Source organism: Leptonychotes weddellii, chromosome 11 (assembly GCF_054177405.1).
Source record: "Leptonychotes weddellii isolate Sample4059 chromosome 11, ASM5417740v2, whole genome shotgun sequence".
Lineage (NCBI taxonomy): Eukaryota > Metazoa > Chordata > Mammalia > Carnivora > Phocidae > Leptonychotes > Leptonychotes weddellii.
This window is the reverse complement of record NC_138379.1, coordinates 21268181-21287002: the sequence shown is the minus strand read 5'-3', so window position 1 is coordinate 21287002 and position 18822 is coordinate 21268181. Positions and strand designations below refer to the sequence as shown.

The 18822-nt window shown below is 39.8% G+C and overlaps 1 protein-coding gene across 4 annotated transcripts in view; it reads left to right on the top strand.

The window, feature by feature from the left end:
* TRIM44 (tripartite motif containing 44) overlaps window positions 1-18822 on the top strand; it is a 110043-nt gene that overhangs the window by 30342 nt on the left and 60879 nt on the right. For 2 of the 4 annotated variants that reach the window (XM_081798308.1, XM_081798310.1), the window contains 2 exons: window positions 14886-15125; window positions 18222-18303. In XM_081798308.1, coding sequence (XP_081654434.1) covers window positions 14886-15125; window positions 18222-18303 — 322 coding nt within the window. The remainder of the gene's footprint in view (window positions 1-14885; window positions 15126-18221; window positions 18304-18822) is intronic. The other 2 variants (XM_081798309.1, XM_081798312.1) reach the window with 1 other exon arrangement.

Sequence of the window (18822 nt, the reverse complement as noted above, 5' to 3'; positions counted from 1 at the left end):
CCCGCGTGGGCTCTGGATCAGACCGCACCTGGTCACATTACCTCCAGTGTTGACCACCAGTTCGACCTCAGGCAGATCCTGTGCTTCATATCGTCATGTCTCAGGTTTTTCATTTTTTTCAGCTGTGAAAGAGGGGATAATCGTATATACTTCATAGGGTCGTTAGGAAGATTAAATGAGATAATCCATTTAAAGTGCTTAGTACAGCATCCTGTTCAGGGTGGCGGCTGCTAGCCTTTTCCTAGTCCTGAGATCCACCCCCTCTTCCAGCAGAAGGCCAGGGGTCCATGGGGGCAGCAATCCCACACCCATAGTTCAGGAGGCCTTCGGATCCTTGCTAGAAAAAGAAGCCACGTGTTTACAACTAACTAGATTCTATACTTAGATCAATTAACACTTCCTGGGATTAGTGACACTTTAAAGGACCACTGCTACCTCTTTTGAGTGATAATAGCATTCAGATAAATTGAGTTAAATCCCCACAGTTGGAGCCCCTTGGTTTGGCTGGCTGGCTGGCTGGCTGGCTGACTCTGGGCCTTGCGTGGCTGCCTTGCCTGGGGTTAGTTCACTGTAGCTCCATTGCCCATTCAAGTTGAGGCAAATATATCTGCCTTGGGAGTTTACAGCTGTGTGTCCATATATTCCCAATAGAAACAAGAAATCAATGCATAGAAGCAATTATGCTTATTGTTATGGAGCAAATTCTCTAGTTAGCAAAACTGCCTGGTGCCAAATTAAAAGAAAAATAAATTAAGGGTCACAAAAGAAATTAAGTGTCACATTTAAGAGCCACATTAGGAGATATGTCCTCACTTTAAACACCACTGAGATTCTTGTTCTCTTCCTACTTCCCCTTCCTGCTTCTCCTGCAGCTTTACCCTTTGGTCATCCTCTTTCTCTTGGGCACCAGAGCTCTTAATTGAAGTACTGTATAAATAAGCTCTAGGCATTTTGAAATTAGGGTATGCATGGTTTCTGAGCTGCCTGGTGGGCTGGAGCATTGTTAGAAAGCAAAGGGATTGAGCTTTAAATGGCTTAATAAAATTAACACGTTGTGATGTCCTTCTCCCCCTGCTCCAGCTCCTGTCTGCACTGACAGGAAACTTGATAATATACTCTCTGCCAAAGCTTGAAGGGCTTATTACATGACCAACATGGAGAGGGGAGGGGAGCTGTCAGGACTCCCCCAAAGCAGCCACACTTCATGTTGCCAGTGCAGGATTGTATTTGACATTTAATTTAGGAGCCTGGTGCTTAGATATAAAACTTTACTGTGATAATAGTGATAAAAACCACCCAGACTTTTATTTAAGGGCCTCCTCTCCTGTCTCCCTTCTTCCCCCTTTCCTGTCAGTTCAACCTCTCATTCAGCTATTAAATAAAACTCAGGTCTGCTCAAGGAAAAAGATGTTTTCTTTGATAACTTAAGGCTAGAGTTACAGAGTACAACTCTCAGTCTACCTCAGGTCTGTATGTAGATGCTTATGTGTGTATATAAAAGGCAAAATTTGAGAATCACATCTTTCCTGACTGCTTTTAGCCAAAGGACAAAAGCCATCTGTAGCTGTAGAGAATGTCCATTCAACCCAGTGATTTAGTTGATGACTACGCTTTGTTGAAGGGCTTCTGTTTAATTCTGTGGCCAGTGAAATAGAATCTTTGATAGCTCCTTAATTCCTAACTCAACCTGATTAGCTAGACATTATAATCTCCATTTTACAGATCAAGAAGCAAAGATTTAAGAGGTTTAATGACCTAAGGCTAATGATGCCAATAAATTGCCTTTCCGTGATTGCTATATAGAATCGTTAGTAGTTGTGGGAGGTTACTCACTTTTACCTATGGAAGATGGGTTGGGAATAGTATACCAGTAGAGAGTTTGTTCAGACTTTCGGGGAAAAAAACTATTGAGTATGACATGCTTGCTTTTACTATGGTGAAGAGCACAGGTGTTGGAGTCAGATGACCCGAGTCCTCTGGCACTTATTACCTGTTGATTTGCCTGAGCCTTTAGTGTCATCTGTAAGCTAGAGCTAATCATATTATACTTTTATTACTGAGTACCCTGAAAACAGAAACTGTTGAAGAGGAGATAAATAATGGAGGATCGGGCACCTGGATGGCTCAATCGGTTAAGTGTCTGCCTTCAGCTCAAGCCATGATCCTGGGATGGAGCCCTGCATCGGGCTCTCTGCTCAGTGAAGAGCCTGCTTCTCTCTCTGCCCTTAACCCCACTCATGCTCTCTCTCTCTCAAATAAATAAATAAAATCTTAAAAAAAAAGAAAGAAAGAATGGAGGATGGTTAGCATGGCCTTTAGGGGCCCAAAAAGTATTTTAGCAACGGTAGTTAGTTAACAAGCCCTGTGGTTCTTAGGTAAGCAGATTGTTAGCTGCTCCAGGGATCTAATACGGTTTTAGTCTGCAGAAGAGAGACAATATGATAGAAGCAGGTTGTGAGGTTGACTATACCTACAGACTGTGTGTGGGAGCGGAGGGGCAGAATGTGACCTATCCTTCCTGCACTCTGTGCTTTGCTGCAATATCATTGAAGTAGACTGTATCTGATTATATCAAACTAGAAAAGGCAAACATTGCTCCTTGACAGCTTGTGGCCATTTACTAAAACTGAGGCAAGGAGCCTCTGATTGACATCCTTAGTCTTCATGCCTAGGTCGTATGAGAAAGTCGTTCCTGTGTTCCTTTGGGAAATTAGCATCTGCACTCCCAAGGTTGTAGGCTCTTTCTCTAAGAAAACTAATTGGGGACTCTTTATCTGTGAAAGCTCAGTGAGGGGTACCATATGAAAAGCACACAATAAATGTTTGTGGTTACTGTTATCTGGACCAGCAGAATAGTTCTGCCGATGTTCCTATGTGCCCAGAGAATACTCAAGTCTTTTTATGTATTATTTTGTGTAAACTTCACAAAAATACCTGTGAGAATGATATTATTACCTCTGTGTTACAAATAAAACTTTCACCTTTCTGAGCTTCAGAAGCATTGAGTTAGCAGAGTCAGTACTCACATCTCTTTCTCTGTCACAACAGACTCCATGAGGTTTACCATTTGGACAGCTGTAACAAAGAAGACTGAGACATACATCTCAGTGCCCTTTCCTGAGTGTTCCTGGTGGTGCACAGTTGTTTGGTTTCGATAGTACACAAATAATTGTGGCTTTGCAGGGAAAATGTTTGGATAGAGAAGTGGAATGAAGGTGGAGGGGTGAGTCTTGTTTTAAAATTGCTTTAATCTTCAGCAGATAATATAGACATGCTTTGTATATTCAAGTCTAAAAGGCTTAAAAATAATTTCTGTTTAGTTGCCCCTGAAACTTTCAGTGTCAGTTCCCACCTCCCACTTCCTATGGGATAATTTCTGAAGCAGAAACTGTCTTTCTAGCTTATGCACAGGTTAAGATGGAAGAAAGGCAAGAAAACAAAGTGAAATAGTTCTCACTCATTCTTTTTTTTTTTTTTTTTAAGATTTTATTTATTTATTTGAGAGAGAGAGAACGAGAGACAGAGAGCAGGAGAGGGAGGAGGGTCAGAGGGAGGAGAAGCAGACTCCCCGCCGAGCAGGGAGCCTGATGCGGGACTCGATCCCGGGACTCCAGGATCATGACCTGAGCCGAAGGCAGACGCTTAACCATCTGAGCCAACCAGGCGCCCTAGTTCTCACTCATTCTTATTACAGGTCCTGGGTGTCTCTGGGGACTCCTTCTTCTACTTTCACATTTCTACAGGGGGGTCACCCAGAATTCTTTTTCTTTTCACTCAGGAAGAGTGGTGTTCAGAAGTTTGTGATTGCTTTCTTTATTGCCACCCTGGAGTCAGGCAAGATGAGAAGCATCTAAGAAGCAAGCAGTTGTATCGATTCAAAGGGAGCCTAGCATTCCTGTTGAACTTTTCTCTGGTGCATCCGGTTCAGTGCCATGACACTGGGTTCCACATCACGTTCTCATGGCGATAGAGTCATAGCAGCTGACAGCATGAACGGGCAGCCCTGGGAGGAGGGGATGCTTGGCAGGGATGCCACAACCATAGTGGCTAAATCGCCGTCTCTCACAGTAAGGGCTGGACCACAGTCTGCTGTGACCATGTCTCTCTCAGATGGCTTCATAGCTGATTAGCAGATTCAGTTCAAATGTTTGTTAGGATCTTTCCAATACAAAGCCTTTAGATAATATAGTCCTGAGTCTCTAATGCTGTGTGTGTGTTTGTGTGCGCGCACATGTGCATGTGTGCATGTACATGTATATTCATATTTATATTTGGGGGAGGGAAAACCATGAAAGGGAGGAGATTCAGAAGAAGCATACTACAGGTTCATATGCGTGAAGCCGTTGAAGAACAAGCGTACTTAGGCTCAAGGACCAAAATTTATAGTCTCAGGAAGAAGCACTTTGGCAGAAATAGAGGAAGGCTGGAGTATTCTGATTGAAATATGGGGCTCCTACCTGAGCTGAAGGTACAAGCCAAACCAAAGACTGTATAAGACAAAGCTAAGGTCTAAACACCAAGGAGGAGATAGAGGGGATCACCCGGAATCTCTTTCAGCAAGTTAGAGGTGCAAATGAGAGTGGGAGTGGGCTAAAAGACCCTGGGGCAAGGGGGCAGGTGGAGCTAAGATGGAGCATTTGGGTCTAGAGACTGGGTAGAGAGATTTAGTGGAGAGTAGTCTGAGGGAATGCAAAGAAGGGGGTTTTCATAGATACAAGGGCAGACTTCTTCAGCCAGTGTGGTGGAGAGGCAGATGTGGGATGGCTTCTGACATTTAATGTACTGACCACCATTTTGTGCAAGAGCCCAAGCAAAGGTGTCATCGTTTCTCCTCCAGATACTAAGTCAAGAGACCTGTTCCTGGTGGAGAAAATGAAACTGAGCTCCAGAATTTAGAGCCTAGGTGATTTCCTAAACCATGGTGTTGTTAAGGGGGAAGGCAGGGAATAGGACAAGGTCTGAATGGAAGATATGGAAGAATAATATTGTGGTTAAAAGGAAGCTTGTGTAGTCAAACTGTGTGGGTGCAGATCCCAGCTCTGCCACTTACTCTGTGTGTGAATTTGGGCAGGTTTCTCACCCCCTCTGAACCTCAGTCTCTTCATTGGTAAAATTGATAGAATAATAATTGTCACCACTTGGTATCTTTGTGACGATTAATTGAAGTAACATGTGAAATGCTTAATGGTAGTACCTACTATCTGGGCACTCAGAAAAGGCAGCAGTGATAACAATGAGGAGGAGGGAGAGGACTCAGTTTGAGGCTTAATGGTTCGAGTAATAGAAAAGTATCCAGGCAGAGACAGACATCAAAAGAAATTGTGAGACTGGAGGCCTGGAGAGAAAATCCAGGTGTAGGAGCCATCTCTGTGGAGAGAGGAGTTGAATTGCAAAAGTGGGATGAAATCACTAAGATGGAAGTGTAGAGAGAAAGTGGTTTGGGCCCCAGAGGACATTTGACAACGTCTGGAGGTGAGGGGTGATGCTACTCTCACCACCTGTGTAGAGGCCAGGGGTGCTGCTGCATATTTCACAAGGCACAGGACATTTCCCCTACACAAAAAGCTATCAGCTCCAAGTATCAATAGTGCTGAGGTTGAAAAACCCTTGGTTTAGAGGAGTTTTTCTAGTCATCTAGAGAGAGTATGTAAAATTGTAGGGATGGAGCTGATAGAAAGCCAGAGGAGTCCAGGGTCACAGAAACCCTGGAAGGAAATTAAAGACTGAGGGGCATCAGTAGTGCTAAATGCTACAGACAGGTCAGTAGTGAGATTAAATAGAGTTGGCAACTAGTAAATTCTTTATTGGTGTTTATGACAGCAGGTTTTATGTGACCTTCTAAATAAGCTTGGTGGTTAAAGGTGGGAGAGAGGGCAATTGCTTGATAGGGCAGCACTGTCAAAGGAAAAAGATTATTTTATTCTCTTTACACTTACTTTGTTTCATCTTTAGAATTTCTAAGGCAGATTTCTAGTCCCCCAAAGCCCCTCTTGTTTAGGTAACAATTGTGATTAGAGACAAATCCAGATTGGTGAATTACTGCTCCAAGAATGCAAAATTTATGCAGTTGTATCATTTTAGAGATAAAAGGAAAACTGGCTCTTCATTTTTAGTAGCTCAGCAGCCTGAGGCTCTGAGAGATTCAGTGATTTGCCCCAAGTCACATAGCTGGTTGGTTCCAAAAGACAGGACTAACACCCAGGGCCTCTGACTTCTCATCCTGAGCACTCTCCTCTATGCCGAGTTGCTTTCCAGTGGTCTAATACTGGCTCTCAGGGGCTCAGTTTCCTTTTCAGTAGCAGGATGCTCTATGGAGTGGTTGTCAGAGCACTGACCTGGAACAGAGCTTACCTGAGGTGAATCTTTGCTCCATAGTTTACCTGCTGCATAACACTGGCCAGGTGACTTAATCACTGTGGGCTTCAGTTTCTCTAACATAAAATGAAAATATCATTGCCTACTTGAAAGATGAGAAACACATATGTAATAGTCTCTGGCACACTGCCTACACATGGTAGCCCTTTATATTTTCATCTTCATTATTCATAAGGCCCTGTCTTTGTCATGGATTAAAGGACAAGAGAATGTCCAATGATGGAATCAGGCCAAAGTTAGGCATGCCTTCTCTTTTCACCCAGCATCGCTCCTAACTCCATCTCCCACTTTATTATATGAGCTGTATAATGAGGGTTAATGCCACTGTGCTTATATAATGTCCTGAAGCAGATGTCCCTCTAACATACTGTAAGGATGTCCATTTCTCATTGATGAGCCTGGTAGTTCTCTAAAGTAAGTGGCTTCACACTTTGGTCACTCATTGGATCACCTAGTTAGATCTTTTTTAGAGTTTTTCAAGACACTAAAATCTGCTCTTTTGAGGAGCCTCAGGATGACTGAAGCTCCCATAGGAGAACCTTGTTCTTTTTTTTTTTTTAATATTTTATTTATTTATTTGACAGAGAGAGACACAGTGAGAGAGGGAACACAAGCAGAGGGAGTGGGAGAGGGAGAAGCAGGCTTCCCACAGAGCAGGAATCCCGATACGGGGCTCGATCCCAGGACCCTGGTATCATGACCTGAGCCAAAGGCAGAGGCTTAACGACTGAGCCACCCAGGCACCCCCATAGAAGAACCTTCAAATGACAGGAGCAGCATGTGCTAAGTGCTTGGCTGTTATGGAAGCCATTATTTTAATGGGCTTAAGTTGAAAAGGGCTTTAAAAAAAACTTTGATTTCTTATAGAAAAGGGAAGTCAGATTAGGAAGGATCTAGTATTAACTGGGAAGGCAAAGAATGAAAATGTTGACATGCTTGAGATGAAGGTTCAGGTGGAAGAACTATCCTGCGTGGCCCTTTGGATGGTCACTCCACCCCCATGCGCCCTTCCCCCACGTTCTCTAGGCTCTGTTTCAGTGGCTATTTAGTTTTCTCTTTTGATTGTATTAATTTTTTTAAATAGACTTTTTTTAGAGCAGTTTTATATTTGAAGTTGAGCAAAAAATACTGAATTCCCATGTACCTCCTGCCTCCACACTCTTACCCTTATCCACTATCAACATCTCACACCACAGTGGTAGATAAATTTGTTAACGATCAATGAACCTGTGTTGACTCATCATTATCACCCAAAGTCCGTAGTTTACATTAGGGTTCACTTTTGGTGTTGTATATTCAGTGGATTTGGACAAATGTATAGGATGTTATCTACCATGATAGTATCATACAGAGTACTTTCACTGCCCTAAAAAATCTCATACTCATCTTTCCTTCCTTCTAGACTTATGATATCTACGGATCTTTTTGCTATCTCCATAGCCTTTCCAGAATGTCATATAATTGGAATCATACAATGTGTAGCCTTGTTTCATATTAAATTCTTTAATTTAATAAGATGCATTTAAGGTTCCTTCATGTCTTTTCATGGCTTTCTAGCTCATTTCTTTTTAGTGTTGAGTAATATTTCATTGTGTAAATGTATCGCAGTTTAGTCATCTGTTCACCTAACTTCAAGACATCTTGGTTGCTTCCAGGTTTTGGCAGTTATGAATAAAGCTGCTGTAATACCCATGTGCAGGTTTTTGTTTGGACACGCGTTTTCAACTCCTTTGGGTAAATACCAAGGAGCATAATTGCTGGATCATATGGTAAAAGTATGTTTAGTTTTGTAAGAAACTTCCTAACTATCTTCTAAAAGTGGCTGTACCATTTGGCATTCTCATCTCTCACCATTGTGCTCTATATCCTCGTCAGCATTTGGTGTTGTCAGTGTTTGGAATTTGGCCATTCTGTTGTTTTAATTTGCATTTCCCTAATGACATATGATGTTGAGCATCCTTCCTGTGCTTATTTGCCATCTGTATATCTTTGGTGAGATGTCTGTTCAGGTTGTTGGCCCATGTTTTAATTGGATTCTTTGTTTTATCATTGTATTTTAAGAGTTCTTTGTATATTTTGATAACAGTGCTTTATCAGATGTATCTTTTGCAAATATATCTGTGGCTAAGTCTGTGGCTTATCTTATTCTTTTAACAGTGTCTTTCACAGAGAAATTTTTAATTTTAATGTAATCCAGTTTATCAAGTATTTCTTTCATGGATAGTGCCTTTGGAATTGTATTTAAAAAGTCATCACCATACCCAAAGTCATTTAGATTTTCTCCTGTGTTATCTTTTAGGAGTTTTATAGTTTTGCATTTTACATTTAGGTCTGTGATCCATTTTGAGTTAATTTTGGTGAACGATGAAAGTTCTATGGCTAGATTAATTTTTTTTGCACATGTGTGTCCAGTTGTAGCACTATTTGTTAAAAAGACTTTTTCTATTGTATTGCCTGTGCTTCTTTGTTCAAGATCAATTGACTGCATTTATGTGGGTCTATTTCTAGGCTCTGTATTCTATTCTGTTGATATATTTGTTTGTTCTTTCCTCAGTTCCACACTGTCTTGATTACTGTAGCTTTATCATAATAAGTCTTAAAGTTAAGTAGTGTCCTCCAACTTTGTTCTTTTCCTTTGATATTATGTGGACTATTCTGCATCTTTTGCCTCTCCATGTAAACTTTAGAAGCATTTTATCAATATCCACAAAGTAACTTGTTGGGATGTTTTATTGGAGTTGTAGTGTACCTGTGGATCAAGTTGGGAGAACTGACATCTAACAATATTTAGTGTTCCTATCCATGAACATGGAATATCTTTATATTTATTTAGTTCTCCTTTGATTTCTTTCATCAGAATTTTGTAGTTTCCCTCATACATATTTTCTTAGGTTTATACCTAAGTATTTGATTTTGGGGGTACTAATGTAAATGGTATTGTTTTTATATTCAAATTCCAGTTGTTCATTGCTGGTATATAAGAAAGTGATTGATGTTTATATATGAACTCTATCTGGCAACCTTGCTGTAATTGCTTATTAGTTCCAGGAGTTTTTTTGTCAATTCTTTCAGATCTTCTACATAGACAGCCATGTTATTTGTGAACAAAGACAGCTTTATTTCTACTTTCCCAGTCTGTAAACCTTTTATTTCCTTTTTTGTCTTATTGCACTACCTAGCACTTTCCAGTATGATGATGAAAAGGAGTTGTAAGAGGAGACATCCTTGCCTTGTTCCTGATCTTAGCAGGAAAACTATAGATTTTCACCAATTTTTTTTTTAAGATTTTATTTTTAAGCAATTTCTGCACCCAACGTGAAGCTTGAACTCACAACTCCAAGATCAGGAGTCACATGTTCCATCAACTGGGCCCTCCAGGCACCCCTATAGTTTTTCATTATTAAGTGTGATGTTAGCTGTAGATTGTAGATATTTTTCATGAAGTTTCCCTATAATCTGGTTTGTTGAGAGTTTTTATCATAAATGAATCTTAGATTTTATCAAATGATTCTTCTGCATCTGTTGATATGATAATGTGATTTTTCTTCTTTAGCCTGTTGACATGATAGGTTATATGAACTGATTTTCAAATGTTGAACCAGCCTTGCATACCTGGGATAAATCCTGCTTGGTCATGCTGTATAATTTTTTTATACATTGTTGGGTTCAATTAGCTAATATCTTATTGAGGATTTAACTTTTTCTTTAAGCTTCATTTATTTTTAAAAATTACTGTTCAAGAAAAAATAAGTGTTACACATTATTATAGAAAATTTGGACTGAAAGTGGAAAAAAAATACTCTTAATCCCATCACTCCGAAGTAATCACTCTCCATCATTTTGGTGTATTTCTTACAGTCTTTTGTAATAGAAATATTAATAACAGCAACAGTAAATGTTATTATTACTTCTTTGGGTGGATACAGAGGTAGAGACCCCATGGTGCTGTATTTACACAGTGGAGTAATGAAAGGAGGTAAAGAGGATATACACGACTGCTTTTGTCTGCATTTTCTGATGAAGATGAGAAAATTGGTTTAAGGAAGAGATTAAATGGTCACTTTAATAACCTTTTCTTTTCTCAATACCCCCATTGTAAAATCCAAGCAACTGAGGCTTCTAACCAGGTTGTCAGGAAAATACTTGACCGCACTCAGAATGTTAGTAATGGAATGTAGTTCATAGTTCATGTCTGCTGTATTTCTAGGCTGCTCTGGATAATTTTCCAAGCCTTAGGAATGAGCATTGGTTTTATTCACGAATAGTGGCTATTCTTCTCATACACGAAAGATCCTGAAAAAGGACTTTGTCCTCATCTCTTCCCTCACCTGCCCTCACTGGAGCCTGATAGAGATTTGGAAAGCACTGTCTTGGAGCAAAATGCCAGAATAAATACTGGAGGCTGTGCAGAAGCCTTAACTTTGAGATTCCCAACCTGAAAGTTTCCATGGACACTGGCATGTTGGGAAGGCACTGTGCTGGTGGGAGTGAAGACAGCTTGTAGCATCTGAAAAAATTGCATTTCCTGCTTTTTTATTTTTTCTATTTTAGAATAGTGGCCATTCAGAAGAGGAAAGGGGGAGTAAAAGTGGACTTCTTGACCTTTTGGGGAGGTATTTAGAGTCCTCACAAACTATTTCATACAGTTCACACTTAAGATCGTTTTTGGAGTAGGCTCCTTTAAACTTACTTGCAAGGAATTTGGCTAGTAGAACAAGTATTTCTGAACTCTTCAACCAACGTAGACTCAAATGTTTTTCTTTTGTGTAGCTTCCTGCTCCTGACCCTGTTCCATCTTTCTCAGTTCATGTCAGCAACACCTTTCTGGAACAAATCTTTCTTAAGCTATGATGCTTTCTAGCTAGTATGCCTTTTTTTTTTTTTTTTAAATAATTTGCCTATAATAGAAAACTAAATAAAATCTTAGTTTCCTACAAGCCAGCTAACTAGGAGTTAATGGCTTGCAACCCATGTCAAGCACATTGAATGGTGTTGTTTTTAAGTATAAGCTCTTAATTCAAGGTTTTATGTGTTTAATTATGTATGTGTAAAGTGCCAGTCTGTATGCCTCTTGGGTTCAGCCTAGCATGGAAATATTAACTACAAGATCATATAGAAAGTAGCATGGGATGAAACTTAACTCTTCAGATGTGTATCATTTATCCCAAGATTCACTTGGAGGGGAATAACATCTCAGTGGGGATAATAACAGAGCTGCCTGTTGACCAAGGAAACATCTCAGTTAAGAAGAAATAAGTTTGAAGAACCTGAAGCAGGCAGAAAAGGATCATAACAGGCAATATATTGTAGCACAAAGTATACTGGACTGGACCAAAGGAAAGCTGGTTTCTAAGCTTGACATGTATGTGTGTGTGTATGTGTGTGGCCTATAAATTGAGGAGGTTGGACTCAGCTCTAATGAGAACAGTCAGATCTTCACTAGTTATGACTGTTCACATATAAGCCACCCAATTTTGCAAATTATAATGCTGTGTTTAAGTAATTTTAGTAAAATGCTATGTTTAAGTAATACAGATTTTCACCCTAATACAACTATAACAAAGATATATCAAATGGCTTGTAACCTAGGACTTTAAAGTTTCAACAACTTAGGGGCCAGTTGACCAAAGGGAGGAAGCTCCTATTAGGGTTTCATTTGTGTAGAGAACCCAGGTATCACAGGGGAGATTTTGCTGGAGGCCACTACCAGTGCCCTAGGAATTACTTTGAGGAGGGGGAGATTTTTCTTTTAACCAGAGTAGTTCTACTTTTGGTTCTGTTATGATTTAGGGTTCTACATTAAGATTTTGTTTAGGGTAAGTGAAGTTCTGTGCCTCTAAAAAAGCTTGTTCTGTGATACACCCAGGCTTCTCTTCTCTGCATATGTAGAATTTTCTTTTTACTGACACTGTATGTAATACAGTCAGGAGTATCAGACTGTCACTCTCACCTTTCAGGAGCTGTAGGATAGAGGCTGAAGAAATTCTAAGAAACCTACGCAGAAATGATGTCAGTGGCTCTCCGGTAGCAGGGGCTGACAGAAAGGGTCTGCTGCTCTTGGAGAACCGTGAAGTTTGTAGCAGAATGGAGTTTTGATGGCAGGGAGGTGAAATGAAGCTTGAAAGGGAGTTTTGAAAGCTGTTTCGCTCCTGCCATTGGTAAGAGTCCTTTCTCCAGAGTACTCAACCTACTATATGCCAGGTCCCCCAGGGAATCTCTCCTTTGGCCTCTGAATGTGAATGGAAGCTATGACCCAGAAATTTGTTCTTACCATTTTGAACTAGGTTGGAGAATATCTTTTTGTTGATTAGTAGAGAACGGGGGTGAAAAGGATAAAGGTTTTAGGGAGTAGATTATTCTGCCTTCAGTTCTTATTTGTGGCCTGATCTGTATAAGATAAACTGTACAAAATAAAGGTTGAGAAATCTGTGTAAAACAATGGGAAATAGAGAATTTGATTTTTTTTTTTTTTTTTTAAGCCCTATGATTTAGTCACCTACTGCAGTCTGGCCACACCTTTCCTGACTGATGTCAGCTTCTGACCTGAACCACATGTGTATGTGAGGGTTAGTAAAATAGGTTGCGAGTCAGTTTTTATTTTGTTCTCCATTTTTAGTCACTTGCAACTATTAAAGAGATTTTCGCAGGCATTCAGAAAAGTTCATCTCTTAGCTAAAATTTGCTACGTTTAGTCTCTAAGAGAAGGTCTTAGGTCTTTATAAGACCTAATTTATTTCAGAGTTTGAGATCCATTTATAAAAGGTCATCATAAAGCATAACAGCCTTGAAATAAACACACTAAAAATAAAAAGGAATTACATAAATAAGCACAAATCACAGTTCTCAATCTGATAAAGAATTTGCAGGGACATTAATAACATTTAACACTCCCCCTCCCCTTTTCCTGCGCACCAGGGAGAGTACCTGCAGAGAGTATAATGAATTCCTGAGGGCTTATGTCACTTAGTCACTTGATGTGTGAAGAGAGACTGTCCTACAGGCCTTATTTTGTATGGACGTTCTTATGGCAGTGTTACAAAAGCTGCTTAAAGTATCAAGCCTCTTTCAGTTTTTAAGAGGCTAATTAAAAATGGCCCCATCTTCCCCTCTTCTGTAGACTTTCTCTTCCTCAGTCTCCTTTTTAGGTTTTCCCAGTTTGGCTTTCCTTCCCGGAGACTGTTCTAGTGAACAGAGCACCAGACTGGGAGCAGGAAGATTGGTGTCCCCAGCATCTTCTCCAGGTGCCCTGCAGCTGCGGCTGTTCCCTTATCTGGCAAAGAAAGGAATTTGCTTAGGTGACAGCTATTTTCTCCTTCCTCCTTCTGTCCACTGCTCTACCTTTTCCCTTTTCCCTGCCATAGTTACCGTGCAGAGTTGTTTGAAAATATTCCTAAAATACACATAGTTGTGGGGAAGCATCAGTAAGTATAGTTACTGGTAAGATACAGAGTTTAGAAGTTCTTATTTTGGTAGTTTCTCACTTTGTTTACCTTATGCCCCAGCCAAATATATCCTGCAGCCATATTTTATTTGATCTGCTCAGTGGTTGCTATAAAATAAATCAATAATATATTTTTACTCATCAGAGAATAAACATTTTAAGGATTGGCATGATCTAATATTGGTGAAGGTATAAAGAAATGCCTACTTTCACACATTGTTGTGGGAATGTAATTGGTACATCTTTTTTGGAGGGCAATTTGGCTTTATCAGTCAGTATTTTTAGAGTATATAATAAATGGACTTGGTGACTCTAAAAGTCTCTAAAAAAATTCATATGCGAATATTAAGAGATATATCCAAGGATGTTCATTACTGTGTTGTTTGTAATAGCAAAAATTTGGAAATATCCTGTATTCCCATTAAGAAGGGAAATATTTAATGGGTACGTTTATCTTTTTATTTATATATATAAATATTCATTGTATATATCCACATCATACAGACATTAAAAATAATATAATGAAGTTGATCTGTATGTACAAACATATTTTAAATAGAAAAGCAAGACCCAGAACCTAATGTTCACTATGACCCGTTTATATAAAAACAACATAATTGTCTGTATATGTATATGTGTATAACTAGATAGAAAGGTGGCTGGAAGGATACATACCAAACTGTTAATAGTAATTACCCTCCAAAGAGAAAAATGGTATTCAGATGGAGAGAGAAGGGGAATTTCATTTTTTACAATTTACACTCACCTATTAAATTGTTAAAAAGTAATCAGGTATTGCTGGTGTAAAAATGAACAAAAGGAAGAGCAAAAAGGGAAGGAGGAAAAGAAATTACTTCCTAAAGACTAAAAGAGGCAAAAGGATTACTAAGAAATTCATCAACAGTATTATGGGAACATTGTTTAGAGGATAGTCCCAAAATTTCAGGACCATGTAGGAACCATGGTTGGTTTATATTTTGGCCAGGGCTGCCTAGCATTTACAGTACAGTTCTATCCTTCCATTCTTTGTATGTCCAACTTACTATTTTTACTTGTTTGTGTTCTGCAGGTAACCCGGGACCAGATGAAGGTGTTTATACAGCAGGAATTTAAGAAAGTTCAGAAAGTGATTGCTGATGAGGAGCAGAAGGCCCTTCATCTAGTGGACATCCAGGAAGCAATGGCCACCGCTCATGTGACTGAGATACTGGCAGACATCCAGTCCCACATGGACAGGTTGATGACTCAGATGGCCCAAGCCAAGGAACAACTTGATACCTCTAATGAATCAGCTGAGCCAAAGGCAGAGGTAAAGGAGAATGCCTGCAATTATTAGTAGCAGGAGGAATAGGAGGAAACTGACTGCTCTGTTTGTTAGCTCTGGAAATTCTTTTTTATGGTCCTTAAACATGAATGAATTGAAAGCTTAGGGTATAGGTATTTAGACTGGTGTGTGAACCAGTGTGGAAGCATTGGCTGCTAGGGCCTGCACCCAGCAATTGGGCCTGGCAAAATATTTGTCTACCATGACTTAAAGGAGTATAGTCAGTAGGGCAAATACTAATCGCAGTTAAGGAGGGAAGCCAGAAATCAGAGCCAGAGAAGAAGGCAACTAACAGATTCCAAGTTGTGAAATGAGCCTATAAATAAAGTCATCATAGGGATGAGAACAGGGTGAATGAGAATGTCAGGAAGTGGAGCATAAAGCAGGCCAGAATGAAAGGTTTTGGACTGATTGTGTGAATAGTAAAAAAGTGCCTTAGTCTGGTTTTTATATGGAGCCAACTGCATAAATTGGGGGCATAACTGTTAGATTAAAGGAGGCATGTGGCACTGGAAAGATCAAAAAAGTGTGAATGAAAGACACAAAGTAAATGTTGAATCACTACATATGTGAGTCTCTGTATTCATTGTTATTTAGTAACAGGCAAAAAAAGTCTTAAACATTTTATCAAACAACATATTCAGGCATTTAGAATATAATTCTAAAATAAAATTTAAGATAGCTATTTAAAAAAATATTATAGAACTTATATTTCACCCACTGGGGAGAAGCTTTTGTTCATAAGGTTTCATAGTGTTATGTTGAAAATTCTGGTCAGGCTTATGCCAGAAGGGTAAGTCCTTCTAGAAGAAAACCTAAGGGAGTCCCATGGACTCTCCAGGACTGCTACTGACTCACTGAGCTTACTGCTTAGCTAGCAGTCTTGCCTTGGCCCAGGAGAGCCTAGATACAGAATAAATGAGCCGACAGAACAGCCAGGTTATCATTCAAGAGGCAGGTATTGTCTGAGCCATCCTGACAAAATGTCAGAGACCATTGGACAGTTATCTGCTTCACTCATCCAAGGTTCTTGATTAATTTTCATCAGTGTGTGAAAAGAATAGAATGTCTTGTTCTTTTCATTTTATCCTCCGCAGGATGAAGAAAATATGTGCCTAAATAAGTTTCTAGATAGGCAAGAGAGCATTCTATATTCATCATTTAATTTAACCCTTATATATCAGCATTCATTATTTCTGTTTTACAGATGGGATATTGAGATGCAGAGAACTGCAGAGACATTGAGCCAGTGTCATTTAGTTAGTAGAAAACAGAGCCAGGATTCAGATTGAAGTCTGTTCTATCCCAGTGCCTATGTGTTTTCCCTACTATGTGCAATATGTGAAGTGTTCCATTTATATAAGTGGGAAAAATGAAGAGAATCAGTGCCCTAGACAGCTCTGTGTTCCTGAGACCTTTTATTTTATTTTTTTAAAGATTTTTGATTTATTTATCTTTGTGAGAAAGAGAGCGTAAGAGAGCACGAGTCGGGGGAGGGGCAGAAGGAGAAGCTGACTCCTTGCTGAGCAGGAAGCCCGATGTGGGACTCAATCCCAGGACCCCAGGATCATGACCTGAGCCAAAGGCAGACGCTTAATTGACTGAGCCCCCCAGGCGCTCTCCTGAGACCTTTTATAGTGTGGAGGTGGTCACTTTGTGTCTTAAACAAAAAAGTCAACCAGAATTAACTCAAAGGGATCAATGGCATGACTGTGTCCCAGATTCCCCCCAAATCGGAACCCCACATTTATTCTCTGTGTTGAGTAGGTTGTTTTTTCAAAAATAAAGATTTATTTTTGAGAGCCCCCTCTCTTTTATTTTCATTTCAAGTAATGAATTTAGTCCCTCCCCAGTATTAACCATCCTCTAAGCACTTCAGCTGCTCAACTGCACTATGCTTGTTAACTCTGATGGAATTACTCCTAGGGATGCAAAACTGGCAAGGCCAAAGGACCAGGCTGTGGACAAAATAAGCTATTAAAGACAAAAAGTAGCATTCAGCTGGCTAGAGCTTTTACAAAGAACTGTTCTCATCTGATAGCCTCTCGCTCCAGCTAATCTGGTAATTTACTGATCAGTTCAAATCTCCAGTACCTCTTTTTCACTCAGCAGAGGAATTCTTTTCTTCCTTTTGCATGTTACGGATTTTTTTTAATCACCTGCATTTCGTATTTGGCCAAAAGAGTCTTCCTCCCAACATTTTATTATGAAAATTTTTGAACATATAGCAAAGTTGAAAAGATTTTACAGATTACACCCATACACTTCCACCTAGATTCTTCCATTAACATTTTAATATACTTGAATCATGATTTACACATAGCCGTCTTTCCAGCCTTCCACTCTTTAATGCATCTTATTTTTTTGATGCATTTAAAATTGGATTGCAGATACTGATTCTGAACAAGATGGAGTAAACATATTTCACTTTATTACTTCCACTAATCACAGCAGAAATTCCTGGACAAAATGCATGTATATATATGTATATTTATAAAAGATTTTATTTATTTGAGAGAGAAAGAGCATGAGCGGGAGGAGGGGCAGAGGGAGAGGAAGAAGCAGACTCCCCGCTGACCTGGAAGCCAACGCAGGGCTTGATCCCAGGACCCTGAGATCGTTACCCTAGCCGAAGTCAGATGCTTAATCATCTGAGCCACCCAGGCGCCCCTGGACAAAATATTTTAAGTCACCTACCAGAAGACTCTCAAAAGTGAGAAAAGATGGTTCTGACCAGGGATCTTGGGATTTGAGGAACTACATGGCAGTGAGTTCCCTGGGATTTTTCTTGCTTCCTGTATATCCTGGCCTGGGTGCCTTGCAAACTGGAAACTATAATGAGCACAGACAGAAAGAAAATCTCCAAGAAAAGCCTGCTCTCTGTAGCCAAAGAACTAGGAAAAGGGCATTTCAGCTATAGAGAAATGTTTTGACCAATCCTGCCTATTCTGGAAACACACCATGAATAAAACTATACCCTTTCCCAGCCCCAGTTGGCACTGCAGGAGTGGAGCCAGTGCGGTGGAAACCTATCTGTTATCTTCTCCTGCAGTAATGAGTTATCATTCCTTTTCCCTGGAGCCTTTAGGTAAAAGTCTGACTTCTGTCATCACCCCTGCCCCTCTCAGGAGTCAGTGGTGCCTGTCTCCCTTGGAGCCTAAAGGTAAACTCTTACTTCTACCCCTGCCCTGCAGTATCAGGAAGGAAATAGTATCCCTCCCCTTTGGAGACTGTAGATGGAGCTCTAACTCCTCCCTCCCACCCCTACATTAACTAGGCAATGTATATCCCCAACTGGGTCAGTGAGTAGAACCTTATCTTCCACTCTTGTCCTATAGTAATGAGTTGGTACCCTCCTTCTCCCTAGCCATCACTGTGGAGATGATAGCATGGAGTTTTGTCATCTGAGGGGGGCAGATCAGAATAGCATTGCAGAATCATTTAAACTATATTGATATTTGAACCACAATCCACAAACCTGATCCAGGACATGTGTTCTGCTTCTTTTTTTTTAATCATTTTTATTTTCATTTTATTTTGTTTTATTTTTTTAAATTGAAGTATAGCTGACACACGGTGTTCAATTAATGTAATAGGACATGTGTTCTGAATTTAAATATGTTGACTTCTTGCTAGAATAGAAGATTTAAATAGGAACCAGATTCTTAAATACTCAAAATGT